At 59.0% G+C, this 19400-nt stretch overlaps 2 protein-coding genes across 2 annotated transcripts; one reads left to right on the top strand and one right to left on the bottom strand.

Annotated features, from left to right (window-relative positions):
- Positions 1 to 306: 306 nt before the first annotated feature.
- On the top strand, positions 307 to 3737 carry LOC128802865 (basic proline-rich protein-like). The gene is made up of 3 exons (XM_053969443.1): positions 307 to 1852; positions 2548 to 2797; positions 3353 to 3737. Exons 1-3 carry the CDS (start codon positions 371 to 373, stop codon positions 3370 to 3372), a joined length of 1752 nt encoding a protein of 583 aa, XP_053825418.1. The 5' UTR covers positions 307 to 370; the 3' UTR covers positions 3373 to 3737.
- A 1350-nt stretch (positions 3738 to 5087) lies between these two features.
- LOC128802864 (epithelial discoidin domain-containing receptor 1-like) lies at positions 5088 to 19051 on the bottom strand. Its single transcript, XM_053969442.1, is given in 20 exon segments — positions 5088 to 5754; positions 6680 to 6829; positions 8563 to 8688; positions 8690 to 8798; positions 10225 to 10392; positions 11255 to 11395; positions 11765 to 11934; positions 12015 to 12114; positions 12672 to 12820; positions 12822 to 12899; positions 13592 to 13749; positions 14211 to 14324; positions 14877 to 15123; positions 15306 to 15492; positions 15772 to 15874; positions 16485 to 16632; positions 17221 to 17449; positions 17752 to 17854; positions 18317 to 18688; positions 18731 to 19051. Coding segments are annotated over 19 exon segments (2712 nt in total). The 5' UTR covers positions 18411 to 18688; positions 18731 to 19051; the 3' UTR covers positions 5088 to 5616.
- Between the last annotated feature and the right edge of the window lie 349 nt (positions 19052 to 19400).

Raw genomic sequence — 19400 nt, 5'->3', positions numbered from 1 at the left:
CCCTGGAAGCTGGCGCTTGCTGGAAGCGGGCGCCGCCGGGAGGACGAGGCCGCGCGGCGCCGGGAGCGGGAGCAGCGCGAGCGCCAGGCCCAGGTGCCCCCCTGGAAACGGGAGCTGCTGCAGCGGCGCCGCGCCCGGGCGGGGCCGGGGGGCGCACCTGGGGACGCACCTGGGGGCACACCTGGGGGCACACCTGGGGGCACACCTGGCACGGGGCGGGCACACCTGGGGACGCACCTGGGGACACACCTGGGGGCACACCTGGGGGCACACCTGGGGGCACACCTGGCACGGGGGGCACACCTGGGGGCGCACCTGGGGCACACCTGGGCAGGAGGGTCTGGGGGGGTCCCTGGCGCTGGCACCAGGGATGGAGAAATGCGGCCGTGCCGAAAATCCCACCTGGGATCCCCAAAATCCTCCCCAGAATCCTCCCCAAAATCCCCCCTGGGACCCCAAAAAATCCCCAAAATCCCCCCTGGGACCCCAAAAATCCCCCCTGGGATCCCCAAAATCCCCCCCCGGGACCCCCAGAATTCCCCCCGGGACCCCCCAAATCTGCCCCAGGATCCCCAAAATGCCCCAAACTCCCCCCAGGAGCCCCAAAATCCGCCCCAGGGCCGGGTCAGCCGCTCTGCGGAGCCGCTTTGTCCCCGAGCCGGGGGGGGACGAGGGGCGTGGGGGGGTCACTCTGGGGTCACCTGAGGGTCAAGGGTCAAGCAAGGACATAGGAACGGTCAAGGACCATGGAGTGACCACTGGCCTGGGGACAGCGGACGGACAAGGGACGGTCAAGGGGATGGTCAAGAACTGGACAGCGGGGGACGGCCAGGGGGGTCAGGGGTCACTGGGGGACACTGGGGACAGTGTCCGGCCACGAGCCCAAGCCCTCGATGACCCCTTCGGTGGCCACGCTGACCACTACCCCCGTGACGTCACCGCTGTCCCCTCCCCCCTGTCCCTCGGTGCCACCTCCCCCCCGCTGCGGGGGCGGGGCCGCGGTGTCGCCGGGGGGGGGCGCTGTCCCCCAACGCCGGGGTCACTGTCCCCAACGCCGGGGTCACTGTCCCTGTGTCCAGTTCTGTCCCCGTGTCCGGGGTCACTGTCCCTGTGTCCGGTTCTGTCCCATGTGTCCGGGGTCACTGTCCCCAAGTCCGGGGTCACTGTCCCCGTGTCCGGGGGTCACTGTCCCTGTGTCCAGTTCTGTCCCCGTGTCCGGGGGTCACTGTCCCTGTGTCCAGCGCTGTCCCCAACGCCGGGGTCACTGTCCCTGTGTCCAGCGCTGTCCCTTTGTCCAGCGGTGTCGCCGTGTCCGGTGACCCTGTCCAGCTGTCCAGTGGCTCCGTCCCCAAGTCGGGGGTCACTGTCCAGCTGTCCGGTGCCACTGTCCCCATGTCCGATGCCACTGTCCAGGTGTCCAGCGGCGCCGCCATGCCCGGCGCCGCCACCCCCGTGTCCGGTGCCACCGTCCCCGTGTCCAGTGCCACCGCCCCCGTGCCCGGTGCCACCGTCCGGCCGTGCAGCCCCGTGCCCCCGTGCCCCCGGCCGCTGTCCCCCCGCCGTGACCCCCCGTGTCCCCCGGCGTGTCCCCACCCCGCGCTGCAGCGCCGCAGCGGCAACACCATCACCGTGCGGCCGCGCCGCGCCGGCCCCGGCGCCGGCCCCGGGGGCAGGTGGCCCGGGGGGAGCTGGCCCGGGGGCAGGTGGCCCGGGGGCGGCCCCGGTGGCCCCGGGGGCGCGGCCGAGCCCCCAAGAAGCGCTACCCCACGGCCGAGCAGATCCAGGTGGTCGGGGGGGGTACCTGGCGCTGCCGCGCTCCTGCCTGGCCAAGGGGCAGCCCCGGAGCAAGAAGGTAACGGTGCCACCCGCGGGGCACCCCCGTGTCCCCAAGTGTCACCCGTGTCCCCAAATGTCACCCCCGTGTCCCCAGGTGTCACTGTGTCCCCAAGTGTCACCTGTGTCCCCAAATGTCACCCCCGTGTCCCCAGGTGTCACCTGTGTCCCCAAGTGTCACCCCCGTGTCCCCAAGTGTCACCCCCCGTGTTCCCAAATGTCACCCCCCGTGTCCCCAAATGTCACCCCCCGTGTCCCCAAGTGTCACCCCCGTGTCCCCAAGTGTCCCCAAATCCCCAATTCCCCCCAAATCCCCTCAGTGTCCCCAAATCCCTGAAATCCCCTAAACGTCCCCAAGTCCTCCGAACCCTCCAAAATCCCCAAATCCCCCCAATGTCCCCAAATATCCCCAAATCCCCCCAAATCCCCGAATCCCCCCAATGTCCCCGAATCCCCCCAAAATGCCCCGAATCCCCAAATCCCCCCAATGTCCCCAAATCCCCCCTAAATCCCCAAATCCCCAAACCCCCCCCCGAATCCCCCCCCAAATCCCCAAACCCCCCCAAATCCCCGAATCCCCCCAAAATGCCCCGAATCCCCAAATCCCCTCAAATCCCCAAACCCCCCCAAAGTCCCCAATCCCCCAAATGCCCGAATCCCCCCAATGTCCCCAAATATCCCCAATCCCCCCCCCAAATCCCCGAATCCCCCCAGCTGCAGATCTGGTTCAGCGAGCGCGACCTGGAGCGAATCTTCTCGTACCCCTCGGAGGGGGCGGCGCTGGCGGCCTGGGGGGCCCCCCCGAGGACCCCCCCCGGGACCCCCCCCGGGACCCCCCGGGACCCCCCCGGGACCCCCCGACCCCCGGGGGAGGAGGAGGAGGAGGAGGAAGAGGAGGAGGAGGAGCCCCCTCCCCCGACACGGGGGCTGCCGGGGGGGCTGAGGGGCCGCGCCCTGCTCGTGGGTGGGTGGGGGGGGTTGGGGGGATTTGGGGGATTTTAGGGGGATCTTGGGGGGGGATTTGTTGAGAAATTTGGGGGTTTTGGGGGGGTTTGAGGAGAATTTGGGGAATTTTGGGGGATTTTTTTGGGTGAATTTGGGGGGTGTGGGGGGGAGTTTGGGAGGGTTTGGGGGGACATTTGGGGGATTTTGGTGGGGATTTCAGGGATTTGGGGAGATTTCGGGGGGTTTGAGGGAATTTGGGGGTGTTTTGGGGGGGATTTTGTGGGAATTTGGGAGGATTTTGTTGGGAAATTTGGGGGATTTGGGGGGCTATTGGGAAGGGATTTGGGGAATTTTGGAGGGATTTAGGGGATTTTGGGGGTAACTTTGGGGGTCTTGGGCAGGGATTTGGGGTAATTTCTGGGGGGATTTGGGGTCCTGGGTTTATTTTGTGTCACTTTTGTGGTGTTCTGGTAAATTTTGGGGTAACTTTGGGGTGAATTTGGGGTCATTTTTGCTAAATTTGGGTCAATTTTGGTGAATTTTGGTCAGTTTTAACCCATTTCCCTCCCCCCAGACGAATCCTGCCGTCGGTAACCCCCGGCCCAGCCCCCCGAGACCTCCCGGGGACCCCCCCGGGACCGCCCGGAGGGGCCGGACACTCGGACGGGGCCGGACACACGGACAGAGACCCCCAAGCCACCCTTTGTGGGAGCCTTCCAGAACATTCTACCCCCCCCGGCGGGTCTGGGGGGGACTTTTTTACTCCATTTTGTAGATTTTTAGTACCAGGGCGGGGGGGTTTAATTATCCCTAACGAGGTTTTTTTAGCCTAATTAAGGGGTTTTATACCTGGGGAGGGGCGAATTTTGTCAGTATTGGGCCAAGCGAGGCTGTCCCCAGTTTGGACTGGGCCAGGACCGGTTTGGACTGGAAGGGGGCGGGGCCAAAGCCGTGGCAGTATTTGGGGTGGGGGGAGGGGACGAAGCTGCTTTGAAGGGGGGTTGGGGGGATGGGGAGGGGCGGATTTGGAGGGGGGAGGGGGCAAAAATGGCGCGGGATGGAGTAGGCCGAAGCCAGCGGCCTGGTCTTGTTGCTGCAGCAACGGAGCCTGCGGCCTGTGTACTACCAAGGCCTGCTTTGGTCGTCTACGACAACGAAGCCTGAGGCCTGTGTACTACCAAGGCCTGCTTTGGTTGCCATGACAACAAAGCCTGAGGCCTGTGTACTGCTGAGGCCTGTGCCTGTCGCCATGGCAACAGTCTGTGGGACTGTGGCCTGCTTCTGGTTGCCATGGTAATGACGACTGCGGCCAGTGTACTCCTAGAGCCTGCGGCCTGCTCCTGTCACCCGTGGCAACGAAGCCTGCAGCCCTGCCTACTCCCAAGGCCCTGTTCCTGTCACCATTGCAACGAAGCCTGCGGCCTATGTACTCCCAAGGCCTGCTCCTGTTGCCATGGTAACGAAGCCTGTGGCCTACCTACTCCCAAGGCCTGCTCCTGTTGCCATGGTGACGAAGCCTGCGGCCTATGTACTCCCAAGGCCTGCTCCTGTTGCCATGGCAACGCTGTTTGTATCGCGACGGTGACAATAAACGGCTGTTGTGACCCCGGCTGGTGACCCCGGGGGATGGGGGGGGGGGTGGCCGAGGGGGGAAATGGGAGAAATACGGAAAATCCACCCCAAAATAATAAAAAAGGCCAAAAAGGGCTAAAAAAGGGTCCAAAAAGGCCTCAAAAAATGGGTCAAAACAGCCTCAAAAATGGGATTTTTTCATTATTAAAGATAATTTTTAGGGGGAAAATTGGTTTTGAGTGGAAAAAAAAAGGATTTTCTCTGTGAAAAAATTTATTATATTGGGAAAAATGCGAATTTTTTGTGAGGAAAAAAATGCGTTTCCAAGGAAAATCAACGGATTTATTTAAAATTTGGGATGTCCCGAAAAGAAAAAAAAAATTGAGTTTATTGCCAGATCTGGGACTTTTTTCCATTAAAAAATTTATTTGCGGAGGAAAATGTAATTTTTTTGTACCAAGACGTTTTTTGGGAGGTTTTTTGTTTGGGAGCAAAAAAGATTCTGAGGGAAAAAAAAATGAAATTTTGAGAAGGAAAAGGGAAATTTTTGTCAGTTTTGGACAAATATGGACAATTTTGGACAATTTTTGAGGGGAAAAAAAGATTTAAAAGCCCCAAAATTGACAATTTTTTAAAAATTAAGTGAACAAAAATCCCGAATTTCTGCCCCAAAAATCGTCCTGGCCCCTCCCCCACCACGGGTGATGAAATCCCCCCTTAATGAGGGGGGAGGGGGAGGAAGATGCCCGTGGTCACTCAGTGGTCACTCAGTGGTCACTCAGTGGTCACTCCAGGGCCCAGCGGTCACTCAGTGGTCACTCCATGGTCACTCAGTGGTCACTCAGTGGTCACTCAGAGCGTGGTCAGTGATGATGATGATGGTGAAGGTGACCGTGGTCACTCCATGGTCATTCCGTGGTCACTCCAGCGCCCAGCGGTCACTCAGTGGTCACTCAGTGGTCACTCCGTGAGCGGTCAGTGATGATGATGATGATGAAGGTGACTGTGGTCACTCAGTGGTCACTCAGTGGTCACTCCGTGGTCACTCCAGGGCCCAGCGGTCACTCAGTGGTCACTCCGTGAGCGGTCAGTGATGATGATGATGATGAAGGTGACCGTGGTCACTCCGTGGTCACTCCGTGGTCACTCCAGGGCCCAGCGGTCACTCAGTGGTCACTCAGTGGTCACTCCGTGAGCGGTCAGTGATGATGATGATGATGAAGGTGACCGTGGTCACTCCATGGTCACTCCGTGGTCACTCCGTGGTCACTCCAGGGCCCAGCGGTCACTCAGGGCCCGGTGCAGGTGGCCGAAGTCCGGCCGCTCGGCCGCCTCGCGGGCCCAGCAGCGCAGCATGAGCCGGTGCAGGGCCGGGGGGCAGCCGGGGGGGCAGGGCAGGTACTGCTGGAACTGGCGTTACTGGGACGGACTGGGACGGACTGGGAGGCACTGGGAGGGGATTGGGAGGGACTGGGACGGACTGGGACGGACTGGGAGGGACTGGGACTGGGATAACTGGGCCCCATAATCCCCTCCCAGTTCCTCCCAGTCCTTTCCCAGTGCCCCAAAACCTCCTCTAAGCATCTCCCAGTCCCGCTCAAATCCATCCCAGTTCATTCCCCGTCCCTCCCAGTTCATTCCCAGTTCATTCCCAGTCCCTCCCAGTTCATTCCCAGTTCATTCCCAGGTCATTCCCAGTCCCTCCCAGTTCATTCCCAGTCCATCCCAGTCCATTCCAGCAGCTCCCAGTGCCCCAAAACCTCCTCTAAGCATCTCCCAGCCCCCCCCAAATCCACCCAGTCCCTCCCAGTCCATTCCCAGTTCCCTCCCAGTTCCCTCCCAGTCCCTCCCAGTCCATTCCCAGTTCCTTCCCAGTCCCTCCCAGTTCCCTCCCAGTTCCCTCCCAGTCCCTCCCAGTCCCTCCCAGTCCCTCCCAGTTCCCTCCCAGTTCCCTCCCAGTTCCCTCCCAGTGCCTCCCAGTTCATTCCCAGTGCTCCCAGTCCCTCCCAGTCCCTCCCAGTGCTCCCAGTCCCTCCCAGTCCCTCCCAGTTCCCTCCCAGTGCTCCCAGTGCCTCCCAGTTCCCTCCCAGTCCCTCCCAGTGCTCCCAGTTCCCTCCCAGTCCCTCCCAGTTCCCTCCCAGTGCCTCCCAGTCCCTCCCAGTGCTCCCAGTCCCTCCCAGTCCCTCCCAGTCCATTCCCAGTCCCTCCCAGTCCCTCCCAGTCCATTCCCAGTTCCCTCCCAGTGCCTCCCAGTCCCTCCCAGTCCCTCCCAGTGCCTCCCAGTGCTCCCAGTTCCCTCCCAGTTCCCTCCCAGTGCCCCCGGTGGCACCTGCTGGCCGCGGTTGTGGAAGTGGTGGCCGGCGTTGGCGATCACCTGCTCGTCGCTCAGGGCGCCGTATGGCTGCTCCCGGCAGCGCGTCAGAACCTCCCAGAGCGTCACGCCGAAGGCCCAGGCGTCGCTGGCCGGGCTGAACGTGCCCTGGAACCCCGGGTGGGGGATTGGGAAGTGGGGGGATTCTTGGGAATTCTTGGGAATTCTTGGGAATTCTTGGGAATTTTCGGGAATTTTCGGGAATTTTTGGGAATTTTCAGGAATTTTTGGGAACCTGGAACCCCGGGTGGGGGATTGGGAATTGGGGGGATTCTTGGGAATTTTTGGAGAATTCTTGGGGAATTCTTGGGAATTTTCGGGAATTTTCGGGAATTTTTGGGAACTGTTTTTTAATTTTTGGGAATTTTTCCAAATTTTTCCCCCCAAAAACCCTGAATTTTTCCAAATTTTTCCCAAAAAAACCCTGATTTTTTCCAAATTTTTCCCCAAAAAAACCCCTGAATTTTTCCAAATTTTTCCCCCCAAAAAACCCTGAATTTTTCCAAATTTTTCCCCAAAAAAAAATCTGAATTTTTCCCCCAAAAACCCTGAATTTTTCCAAATTTTTCCCCAAAAAAACCCCTGAATTTTTCCAAATTTTTTTTCCCGAAAAAATCCCATTTTTTCACCCCAAAATCCCACTTTTTCACCCCAAAACCCCACTTTTTCTCCCCAAAATCCCACTTTTTCACTCTAAAATCCCATTTTTTCACTCTAAAATCCCATTTTTTCACCCCTAAATCCCATTTTTTCACCCCAAAATCCCACTTTTTCACCCCAAAAATCCCATTTTTTCACCCCAAAATCCCACTTTTTCACCCCTAAATCCCACTTTTTCCCCCCAAAATCCCACTTTTTCACCCCAAAATCCCATTTTTTCACCCCAAAATCCCACTTTTTCACTCCAAAATCCCACTTTTTCACTCCAAAATCCCACTTTTTCACTCCAAAATCCCATTTTTTCACTCCAAAACCCCACTTTTTCACCCCAAAATCCCACTTTTTCACCCCTAAATCCCACTTTTTCACCCCAAAAATCCCATTTTTCACCCCAAAATCCCACTTTTTCACCCCAAAACCCCACTTTTTCACCCCAAAATCCCACTTTTTCACCCCAAAACCCCATTTTTTCACTCTAAAATCCCATTTTTTCACCCCAAAATCCCATTTTTTCACCCCAAAATCCCACTTTTTCCCCCAAAAAATCCCACTTTTTCCCCCCAAAATCCCATTTTTTCACCAAAAAATCCCATTTTTCACCCCAAAATCCCACTTTTTCACCCCAAAATCCCACTTTTTCACCCCAAAATCCCATTTTTTCACCCCAAAAATCCCATTTTTTCACCCCAAAATCCCACTTTTTCACCCCAAAATCCCATTTTTTCACCCCAAAATCCCACTTTTTCACCCCAAAATCCCATTTTTTCCCCAAAAAATCCCATTTTTTCACCCCAAAATCCCACTTTTTCACCCCAAAATCCCACTTTTTCACCCCAAAATTCCCACTTTTTCACCCCAAAATCCCATTTTTTCACTCCAAAACCCCATTTTTTCACTCTAAAATCCCATTTTTTCACCCCAAAATCCCATTTTTTCACCCCAAAATCCCACTTTTTCCCCCAAAAAATCCCACTTTTTCCCCCCAAAATCCCATTTTTTCACCCCAAAATCCCACTTTTTCACCCCAAAATCCCATTTTTTCCCCAAAAAATCCCACTTTTTCCCCCCAAAATCCCATTTTTTCCCCAAAAAATCCCATTTTTTCACCCCAAAATCCCACTTTTTCACCCCAAAACCCCACTTTTTCCCAATTTTTTCGTTTTTTCCCCCCCATTTCTCACCCAGAGGATGCTCTCCCAGGCCATCCAGCGGATGGGCAGCAGCGCGCGGCCGCGCACTCGCCCGTACTCGGCGCCGCGCAGGCGGCGGCTCATGCCGAAATCGGCCACCTTGACGCGCAGCCCCCGCGCCCACCAGGCAGTTCCGCGTGGCCAGGTCCCGGTGCACGAAGTTCCGCGCGGCCAGGAAGCGCATCCCGGCGGCGATCTGCGCCCCCAGCCCCACCAGCGCGGCCAGGCTGCGCCACAGGACACTCCATTTACCGGGGGGTTTTTACCTGGGGGTTTTCCCCGCCCCCCCCCCCCCAAAAAAAAAATAAAAAATTTGGGGATTTTTCCCCCACCCAAAAAATCGCTTTTTCCCCCCGAAAAAAAGGGCTTTTTCCCCGAAAAAAGGGCTTTTTCCCCCGAAAAAAAGGGCTTTCCCCCCCCCCCCCAAAAAAAAAAATTTGGGGATTTTTCCCCACCCAAAAAAATCGCTTTTTTCCCCAAAAAAAAGGGCTTTTTCCCCGCCCCCCCCCCAAAAAAAAAAAAATTAGGTCTTTTTCTGCATGAAAAAAATTGCATTTTTTTTCCCCCACAAAATTCAAATGCTTTCTCTTCGTTTATTCCTGCATTTTTCCCCCCTAAAAAAAAAAAAACCTTTCCCCCCCACAAAAAAACCCACTATTTTCCCCAAAAATAGCTTTTTTTTTCCCCAAAAAAACCGTGATTTTTCTGTACGGAAAATTGCTCCCCCCACCACAAAATTCGATTTTTCCTTCCTACACTTGTTCTTCTTTTTTCTCCCCAAAAAATTCGATTTCTGCGTGAAAAAATTGCATTTTCCACCACAAAATTCAAATGTTTTCTCTTCATTTATTCCTCCTTTTTTCCCCCAAAAAATGACTTTTTCCCCAAAAAAACCCACTTTTTTCCCCCCAAAACAGCTTTTTCTCCCAAAACCAGCTTTTCCCCCCCAAAAACCACGATTCTTCTGTACGAAAAATTGCTTCCCCCCACCACAAAATTCGATTTTTCCTTCCGACACTTATTCCTCTTTTTTCTCCCCCAAAAAATTTGATTTTTCAAAAAAAATTGCAATTTTTCCTCCCCTGTTTCTCTGTTTTCCCTCATCCCGGAGGAGATCTGGGCTCCCAAATCCACCAGCGTGGGAACAAAAATTTGGAATTTTCCTGGTTTTCCAAAAAAAATTCCACTTTTTCCCCAAAAAATCCATTCCCCCCCCCCCCCAAAAAAATCAATTTTTTCTGCATTTTTTTGCTGTTTGTTTTGAGGAAAAATTGCGTTTTCCCGCCAGAGTGGCTGGGAGTGGGTGTGGCTCGAGTGGGCGTGGCCGGAGTGGGCGTGGATCAGTTGGGTGTGTCTATGTTGGGGCGTGGCTTAATTATGGAGGGGCGTGGCTTAACGATCGAGGGGTTTCTCTTAAAGGGCCAGAACCCCAAAAATGCGGACAGGAAACAACTCGGGCGTGGCTCTGATGGGCGTGGCTCAGGTGTGTGCGCCCATATTGGGGCGTGGCCTTTTATGGGCGTGGCTTAATTATGGATGGGCTCCTCTTAAAGGGCCGGAACCCCGGAAATGCTGACATTAACAACTGGGAGCGGGCGTGTCCCGGGAGGGCGTGGCTCGGGCGGGTGTGGGGGGCACGGGGGCGGGTCCCACCTGAGGGCGTGGCCGCGGGGCCCGCCCAGGAAGCGGTGCAGGTCTCCGTGCTCCATGTACTCGGTGACGATGCACAGGGGGCCGGGCCCGGCGCACACCCCCAGCAGCCGCACGATGTTGGGGTCCCGCAGCCGGCCCAGCGTCCGCGCCTCCTGCAGGAAATCCCGCCTGGGCGCGCCCCGCCCCGGGGTCAGCGCACCTGGGCGCACCTGGGGACACCTGGGGACACCTGAGAACTCCTGGGGACACCTGAGTACCCCTGGGAACACCTGGGAACACCTGGGGACACCTGGGAACACCTGGGGACACCTGAATACACCTGGGAACACCTGAGAACACCTGGGGACACCTGGGCACACCTGGGCACACCTGAGTTCACCTGGGAACACCTGAATACACCTGGGCACACCTGAATACACCTGGGAACACCTGGGGACACCTGGGCACACCTGAGAACACCTGGGAACACCTGAGAACACTTGGGGACACCTGGGCACACCTGGGCACACCTGAGTTCACCTGGGCACACCTGAATACACCTGGGAACACCTGGGGACACCTGGGCACACCTGGATTCCCGTGGCCACCCTCGTGTATCCTCCTGTCTCCCTCACCCAGTCCATCCCAGTCCCTCCCAGTCCCTCCCAGTCCATCCCAGTCCCTCCCAGTCCCTCCCAGTCCATTCCCAGTCCATCCCAGTCCATCCCAGTCCCTCCCAGTCCATCCCAGTCCATCCCAGTCCATCCCAGTTCAATCCCAGTCCCTCCCAGTCCATCTCAGTCCCTCCCAGTCCATCCCAGTCCCTCCCAGTCCATCCCAGTCCCTCCCAGTCCCTCCCAGTCCCTCCCAGTTCTCCCAGTCCATTCCCAGTCCATCCCAGTCCATCCCAGTCCATCCCAGTCCATTCCCAGTCCCTCCCAGTTCTCCCAGTCCATTCCCAGTCCATCCCAGTCCATCCCAGTCCATCCCAGTCCATCCCAGTCCATTCCCAGTCCCTCCCAGTCCCTCCCAGTTCTCCCAGTATCCCTACCGGGCGTTCTTGGGGGCGTCCGGCCGCAGCACCTTGACCGCAACCAACAGGGGGCGCTCTGGGGCCAAGGGGGCGGAGCCTGAGCCAGGGGGCGGGGGCCAGGCCCAGGGTGTGGGGGGCGATGACCTCACACAGCAGCACCTGGGGGCGGGGCCGAATGAGAGAGGGCGTGGTCAAACACATGAGGGTGTGGCCAATATGAAGGGGTGGGTCTTCACAAATGGGGCGGGGCTAATCAGGAGTGGGTGTGGCCTTTTAGGGTTTGCGCTAAACCATTTATGGGCATGGAAATTAATTTGGGGCGGGGCTAAAGCCATTTAGGGGTGGGGCTAATCTGTACTGGGTGTGGCCTTAAGAAGGGGTGTGGCTAAACCATTTGGGGGTGTGGCACATCATTTGCGTCTTGGCTAAAGCCCTTTAGGGGCGGGGCTAAGCTCCCCAAGGGTGTGGCCTCAAAGATGGGCGTTGCCTGATGATGGGGGCGTGGCTCGATGCCAGGGCGTGGCTTACCTCTCCGAACTGCCCCTCCCCCAGCTTCTCGCGGAAGCGGAGGCGGTGCCGGGGGAATGACGGGAGGGTGGGGCCATGGGTGGGGCTGTGGGCGGGGCCAGCCAGGGCATAGGCGGAGCCTCCGGTGACGTCAGCCTCGGCGTAGGCCCCCGCCCCTCCCTCGGGGTCACCTGTGCAGGGAGGGGCACAGGTGAGGTCATTGTGGGCGGGGCTAAACTGGGCGCGGTCCTCCCCCCAGCCCCGCCCTTACCGTCGGTGTTGATTGGCTTGGCAGCATTGGGCGGGGGCCTTGGCGAGGCCTCCTATTGGCCGGGCGTAGGTGGCCAGGAGCAGCCGATAGGCCGGGTTGGCTGGGGGGGCGTAGACAGAGAGGGGCGTGGTCAGAGAGGGGCGTGGCCATCTGAGGGGTGTGGTTTCCCTCCCCTCTCCCATTCCCGAGGGATTTTTTGGGGCCGTTTTGCGCCTTTTCCTCATTCCTGGGATGATTTTCTGGGGAGATTTCAGCCAAAATGAAAATCCTCTCTCACTCCTTTTTCCCCTCCCCTTTTCTCTCCCTTTCCCCCCTTTTTTTTCCCTTCTTCTTTTTCTTTTTACCCTTTTTCCTTTTTCCCTCCCTTTTTCCTTCCTTTTCTCCACCTTTTTTCCCCTTTTTTCCATCCTTTTTCCCCGCATTTTTTCCCCTTTTTTCCCCGCCTTTTTCCCCGCATTTTTCCCCCTTTTTTCCCCCTTTTTCCCCTTTTTTCCATCCTTTTCCCCCATCTTTTTCCATCCTTTTCCCCCCTTTTTTCCCCTTTTTTCCATCCTTTTTCCCCGCCTTTTTCCCCATTTTCCCCTTTTTCCCCCTTTTTTCCCCGTCTTTTTCCCCCTTTTTTCCCCTTTTTTCCCTTTTTTCCCTCCTCTCTCTCACCAGCCCCGGGGGGCACCGGGGGGGGTTCGGGGCCGTGCCCGGGTGGGTTCCTGGTACTCCCCGGTTCCGGTTCCAAATCCGGTTCTGGTCCCGGTGCCGGTGCCGGTGCCGGTTCCGATCCGCTCGTAGCGGGGTCCCCCCCCGCGCCCCTCCGCCCCCCGTGGCGTTGTTGATGACCACGGTGTCCCCCGAGAGCTGCACCCGCAGCGCCGCCTCCGGCCCGCAGCCCTGAGAACCAGTAAGAACCAGTAAAAACCAGTTAGAACCAGTTTTAGAACCAGCTAGAACCATTTGGAACCGGTTCCAAGCAGGAAAAACCAGTTCAGCCTCAGTTAGAACCAGTTACAACCAGTTAGAACTGGTTCAGAACAGTTAGAACCGGTTCAGCCCCAGTTAGAACCAGTTAGAACCAGTTCAGTCCTGTTAGAACTGGTTCAGACCAGTAAAAACCAGTTCAGCCTCAGTTAGAACAGACTCACAGCAGTAAAAACCAGTTAGAACCAGTTAGAACTGGTTCTGAGCAGTAAAAACCAGTTCAGCCCCTCCCAGTCCCTCCCAGTCGCTCCCAGTCCCTCCCAGTCACTCCCAGTTCTCTCCCAGTCCCTCCCAGTCCCTCCCAGTCGCTCCCAGTCACTCCCAGTCCATCCCAGTCCCTCCCAGTCCCTCCCAGTCCATCCCAGTCCCCTCCCAGTCCCTCCCAGTCCCCTCCCAGTCCCTCCCAGTCCCCTCCCAGTCCCTCCCAGTTCTCTCCCAGTCCCTCCCAGTCCCTCCCAGTCGCTCCCGGTCGCTCCCAGTCACTCCCAGTCCCTCCCAGTCCCTCCCAGTCCCTCCCAGTCCCTCCCAGTCCCCTCCCAGTCCCTCCCAGTCCCCTCCCAGTCCCTCCCAGTCCCTCCCAGTCCGTCCCAGTCCCTCCCAGTGACCTTGCCCAGCGGCCCGGCCGCGCGGCGGCGCTGCAGGATGAGGATGATGACGGCGAGCAGGAGGAGGATGATGGCGCCCAGGCAGCCCAGCAGCGCCGGCGACTGCCCCGCCTCGCCCTGGGCCGCCGGCGGGACCGGTTCGGCCTCCCCGGGGGCTACTGGGAAGGGCAGGAGGGTGTCGTGGCCACGCCCACCACGGACAAACCACGCCCACTTAATTCCCACTCCTTTGAACCTCACTCAATGAAGCCCCACCCACTTACACCTCCATTAAGACACACCCCATTAAGCCCCGCCCAATTAAACCCCACCCACTTACACCTGCACTATGCCACACCCCATTAAGCCACGCCCAACCAAACCCCACCCACTTACACCTGCATTAAGCCACACCCCATTAAGCCCCGCCCAGCCAAACCCCACCCACTTACACCTGTATTAAGCCACACCCCATTAAGCCCCGCCCAACCAAACCCCACTCATTCACAACTCCGTTAAACCAGACCCCATTAAGCCCCGCCCAGTTAAACCCCACCCAATTTAAGCCCCACCCAATTGACCACACCCACTCAATCCCTTCCCAGTTAAGCCATGCCCCACCCAGTTAAGCCCCGCCTACCCGAGGAGGTAACATTGGTGGCTCCGCCCCCATCGTGGGCATTTTCCAAGATGGCGGCGGAAGGGTCAGGGGTCGGGGGCCACCCGCTGGCACCCGTGGGGTCATCCAGCACCTCTGGGGGTGGGGACAGTCATCAATGACGTCATCAACAGTCAATGATGTCATCAACAATAATATAATGAACCATCCGTGACGTTATCACGACATCAGTGACGTCATCAACTGACAATGACCCCAACACCCAACCATTGACCCCAACACCCAATGGATGACCCCAAAACCCAACTCTTGACCCCAACACCCAACTCTTGACCCCAACACCCAACCATTGACCGCAACACCCAACCATTGACCCCAAAACCCAACCATTGACCCCAACACCCAACCACTGACCCCAACACCCAACCATTGACCCCAAAACCCAACCATTGACCCCAACACCCAACCACTGACCCCAACACCCAACCACTGACCGCAACACCCAACCATTGACCGCAACACCCAACCATTGACCCCATGACCCAACCATTGACCCCATGACCCAACCATTGACCTCAACACCCAACTGTTGACCCCAACACCCAACCGTTGACCCCAACACCCAATGGGTGACCCCAACAGCCAACCATTGACCCCATGACCCAACCATTGACGCCAACACCCAACCTGAGATGAAGGAGACCTCACTGAAGAGCATCCACTCGGCGCCGAAGAAGAAGCGGCACTGGATGAAGCGGGCGTGGCGCCCGCCCAAGGGGACGGTGACCGAGCGGGCACTGGGGTCCTTGATGTCCCCGGCCAGGCTGTGGCTGGCCACCATGGGCTCCCAGGCCGTGGCCAAGATCTTCTTGAAGCGACACTCGACCGCCCGGAAGACTCCGACCCCGCGCGTGTGGAGGTTGTTGCAGTGGACCTGGGGGGGGTGACAACAACTCCCATGATGCTCTGGGGCCAGGTGGCCAATCCAGAAGGTCTCCAGAGGGACATCGCAGACCCCAAGGTGGCGTTGATGTGGTGGCCACCCATCCGTCCATCCATGGCCCAACAATCCCACCATTCCCGGCGCCCCAAGTCCCCCAGCATTCCCTGGGGCACCTGCATGGCGTGGAAGGTCCGGAGCTCCTGGAACTCGAACTCCAGCTCCACGTGGGGCTGTGGCCCCGGTGGCCGCGGCCACCCCACGTAGTCGTAGCCCGGCCACAGGCGGCGCTCGCGGGTCCTCAAGAAGTCATCGAGGCCCAGGACCCCGTCCGAGAGCTGGCCCAGCCCCCCGAAGTGCAACCTGGGCAGGTGGGACACACCTGGATCCTGGGATTGTCCCGTCCCACCCTCCTGGGGACTGCCACGGGACAACCTGGGAGAGTTCGGGGACACCTGGGGATGGTTTGGGGACACCTGGGAACACCTGGGGACAGTTTGAGGACCACTGGGGACATCTGGGAAGGTCCTGGGCCAGTTTGGGGACACCTGGGGGGGTTGGATAGAGGAAATTTGGGAATTCTTGGGGCAGGTGGCCCTTGGGGACAACTGGGGACACCTGGGGACACCTGGGGACACTCACGGGCCAGCGCTGAAGCCGTCGTAGGTGGAGTCGTTGAGGACGATGGGGACGGGGTCCAGGGCCATGACGTGTCCCCGTGGAGCCGTGTAGGACAGGAGCCCGGCTGGGGACGGTGACGTGTCACCACATGTCACCGCGGGGCCACCACGGGGTCACCACGGGGTCACCACGGGGTCAGCATGGAGCCACCACGGGGTCACCAGCAGGTTAACAGGGGGGACGTGGCCATGGAGGGCAACCACCCCTTTGGGGACGCCCAAGAGGTGGCATTGGGTGGGCTGGGGGGGTGGCCATGATGATGTCATGAGCCAATGGATGATGTTGTCAACCAATCGTTGACCCCATGACCCAACCGTTGACCCCAACACCCAATGGATGACCCCAACACCCAACCGTTGACCCCAACACCCAATGGATGACCCCAACACCCAACCGTTGACCCCAACACCCAATGGATGACCCCAACACCAAACCGTTGACCCCAACACCCAACCGTTGACCCCAACACCCAATGGATGACCCCAACAGCCGACCTTTGACCCCACAGTGACAAGACCAAGGGCTGTTGGGTGCCGGACGCGACCATGGGCGACCACCACCCCTTTAGGGACACCAGTGGTGCGTTCACAGCCAGCGGGGGGACAGAGGTGACTCGGGGGTGACCCGGGGATGGCAGGGAGGTGACAATGAGGTGACAATGAGGTGGCACTCACCCTCCCAGGGGCAGCCGTAGAGCTCGAGGCGCAGGCAGACGCTCATGGCGCGCGGCGCCCGCGGGTACACCCGGAGCGCCCGGGCCACCGGCGCCGGGGACAGGTCCTTGAGCACCACCCCCTCGGGGTCCTCGTTGCCACCGATCACCTGAGGTGCCACCACCCGCGGCCGGTGGCGCCCGAGGGTGGCGTCAGCCCAGGAGATCCCGGGAACTTCTCGGGGTCCGTCACGGCCCAGGGCATCCCCGATGGCCTTGGCGCCACAATGTCCCCAAGATGTCCCCAAGGTGTCCCCATGGTGTCCCCAATGGCCTCTGCTCCACAATGTCCTCAATGTCCCCATGGTCCCCAAATCCCCTCAACACCCCCAATGTCCCCAAATCTGCGCAATGTCCCCAAATCCCCCCGATGTCCCCAATCCCCTCAGTGTCCCCAACACCTCCAACACCCCCAATGTCCCCAATGTCCCCAATGTCCCCAACACCCCCAATGTGCCCAAATCCCGTTGATGTCCCTAAATCCCCTCAATGTCCCCAGTGTCCCCAATGTCTCCAATGTCCCCAAACCCCCTGGACATCCCCAGTGTTCCCAAATCCCCTCGACGTCCCAATGTCCCCAAACCCCCTGGACATCCCCAGTGTTCCCAAATCCCCTCGACGTTCCAATGTCCCCAAACCCCCTGGACACCCCCGTTGCGCCCAACCCCCCGCCATGTCCCCGACGTCCCCAAGGCCACCTCGGCTCCCCAGCGGTCCCTCCAGCGCAGCCAGCGGCGCCGGTCGCGGCTGTAGCGCAGCCGGTACTGCCGGGCGAACTCGCGGCCGTGTCCCCCCGCGTGGCGTCCCTGCGTCCCCACCAGCGTCACCACGTGCAGCCGGCCCAGGTCCACCTCCAGGAACTCCTGCTCGGCCGGGAACACCGGCCCCGCCGGGCACCAGGCGCCGTCGCCGTCGCTGCGGCCCAGCCTGGGGACGTTTGGGGACGCTTGGGGACGCTTGGGGACGTCTGGGGGCATTTGGGATGTGGGAAAAGCCAAGGAATTTGGGGGCGTTTTGAGGTCTGGGGACACTCAGGGGACGCTTGGGACACCCAGAGGACACTTGGGGACACTCAGGGGTCATTTGGGGACACCCAGGAGACGTTTTTGGGGACACTCAGGGGACCCGCTGGACACCGGGCCCTTATACTGGTCTGAACTGGTTTATATGGGTCTGAACTGGTTTATACTGGTTTATACTGGTTTATACTGGTTTATACTGGTCCCTACCGGCCGTGGCGGGCGGCGGTGGAGTCTGACCAGGCGCTGGAGGCCGAGAGGCGAAAGTCGGGGATGGTCCCGTCCTGCATGCCCAGAGCGAAGCGACAGCGGCCTGGGGACAGCGGGGACAACGGGGACATTGGGGACAACGGGGAACAACGGGGACATTGAGGGGACAATGGGGACATTGGGGACATTGGGGACAATGGGGACAATGGGGACATTGGGGACATTGAGGGGACATTGAGGGGACAACAGGGACATTGGGGACATTTGGGGACATTGAGGACATTGGGGGGACAATGGGGACATTGGGAACACTGGGGACAGCAAGGGGACAACGGGGACATTGGGGACATTGGGGACAATGGGGACATTGAGGGGACATTGGGGACATTGAGGGGACATTGGGAACATTGGGGACAATGGGGACATTGGGGACAGTGGGGGGACAATGGGGACATTGAGGGGACAACGGGGACATTGAGGGGACAATGGGGACATTGAGGGGACATTGGGGACATTTGGGGACACCGGTGGCCCCGGTGGCCCCGGTGGCCCGGGTGTCACTCACCCAGGTCCAGCGCTGTCCCCGCTGTCCCCCGCGGGGTCCCCTCGGCCACCCCGGCCAGCAGCAGGAGGGGGAGGGGCAGCGGCAGCGCCGCCATGGCCCCGCCCCCAGCCCGCGGATACTGGGAGCACTGGGAGGGAACTGGGAGAGACTGGGGGTGAACTGGGAGGGACTGGGATGAACTGGGATGAACTGGGAGGGACTGGGAGGGACTGGGGGTGAACTGGGAGGGACTGGGATGGACTGGGATGAACTGGGAGGGACTGGGAGGGACTGGGAGGGACTGGGGGTGAACTGGGAGGGACTGGGATGGACTGGGATGAACTGGGAGGGACTGGGAGGGACTGGGATGGACTGGGATGAACTGGGGGTGAACTGGGAGTGAACTGGGATGAACTGGGAGGGACTGGAGGGGACTGGGATGGACTGGGATGAACTGGGATGGACTGGGATGAACTGGGGGTGAACTGGGATGGACTGGGATGAACTGGGAGGGACTGGGATGGACTGGGATGGACTGGGAGGGACTGGGATGAACTGGGATTAACTGGGATGGACTGGGGGGGACTGGGAGTGAACTGGGATGAACTGGGATGGACTGGGATGGACTGGGATGGACTGGGAGGGACTGGGGGGGACTGGGAGGGACTGGGATGAACTGGGATGGACTGGGGATGAACTGGGAGGGACTGGGAGGGACTGGGAGGGACTGGGATGAACTGGGATTAACTGGGATGGACTGGGATGAACTGGGGGGACTGGGGGGGACTGGGAACCCCCCCAGCAGCTGCTCCCAGAATCCTTTGCTGGAATTTCCCCCCTCCCCCCTCCCCCCATCAACAGCTGCGGAGGGGGCGTGGCCTCAGACTGATCCCACCCCCCTCGTTTGCATAAAGATGAATATTCACCAACATCCATTTAAAACCACCCGGGGGGGGCAAAATCGGCCCCAAATGTCCCCAAAATCCGGCCAAAAATCCCCAGAAATACCCAAAAAATACCCAAAACCCCCCCAAATCCCCCCTAAATTCCCAAAAACCCCCCAAATCCCCACATTTCCCCCAAACTCTGCCTCAAACTCCCCCTA

The sequence above is a fragment of the Vidua macroura genome, unplaced genomic scaffold, assembly GCF_024509145.1.
Source record: "Vidua macroura isolate BioBank_ID:100142 unplaced genomic scaffold, ASM2450914v1 whyUn_scaffold_205, whole genome shotgun sequence".
NCBI classification, from domain to species: Eukaryota; Metazoa; Chordata; class Aves; order Passeriformes; family Viduidae; genus Vidua; species Vidua macroura.
Note: the sequence above shows the minus strand (reverse complement) of the source record. Positions and strands in the feature narration are given on the sequence as shown.

What these genes read in the sequence shown, in the direction of transcription:
- LOC128802865 (XM_053969443.1), top strand. Translation starts at nt 371, where the DNA reads ATGGAGAAATGCGGCCGTGCCGAAAATCCCACCTGGGATCCCCAAAAT. An exon ending in GGCAGCCCCGGAGCAAGAAG is followed by an intron (nt 1,853 to 2,547) that starts GTAACGGTGCCA and finishes GAATCCCCCCAG; the next exon opens with CTGCAGATCTGGTTCAGCGA. An exon ending in GGGCCGCGCCCTGCTCGTGG is followed by an intron (nt 2,798 to 3,352) that starts GTGGGTGGGGGG and finishes CCCTCCCCCCAG; the next exon opens with ACGAATCCTGCCGTCGGTAA.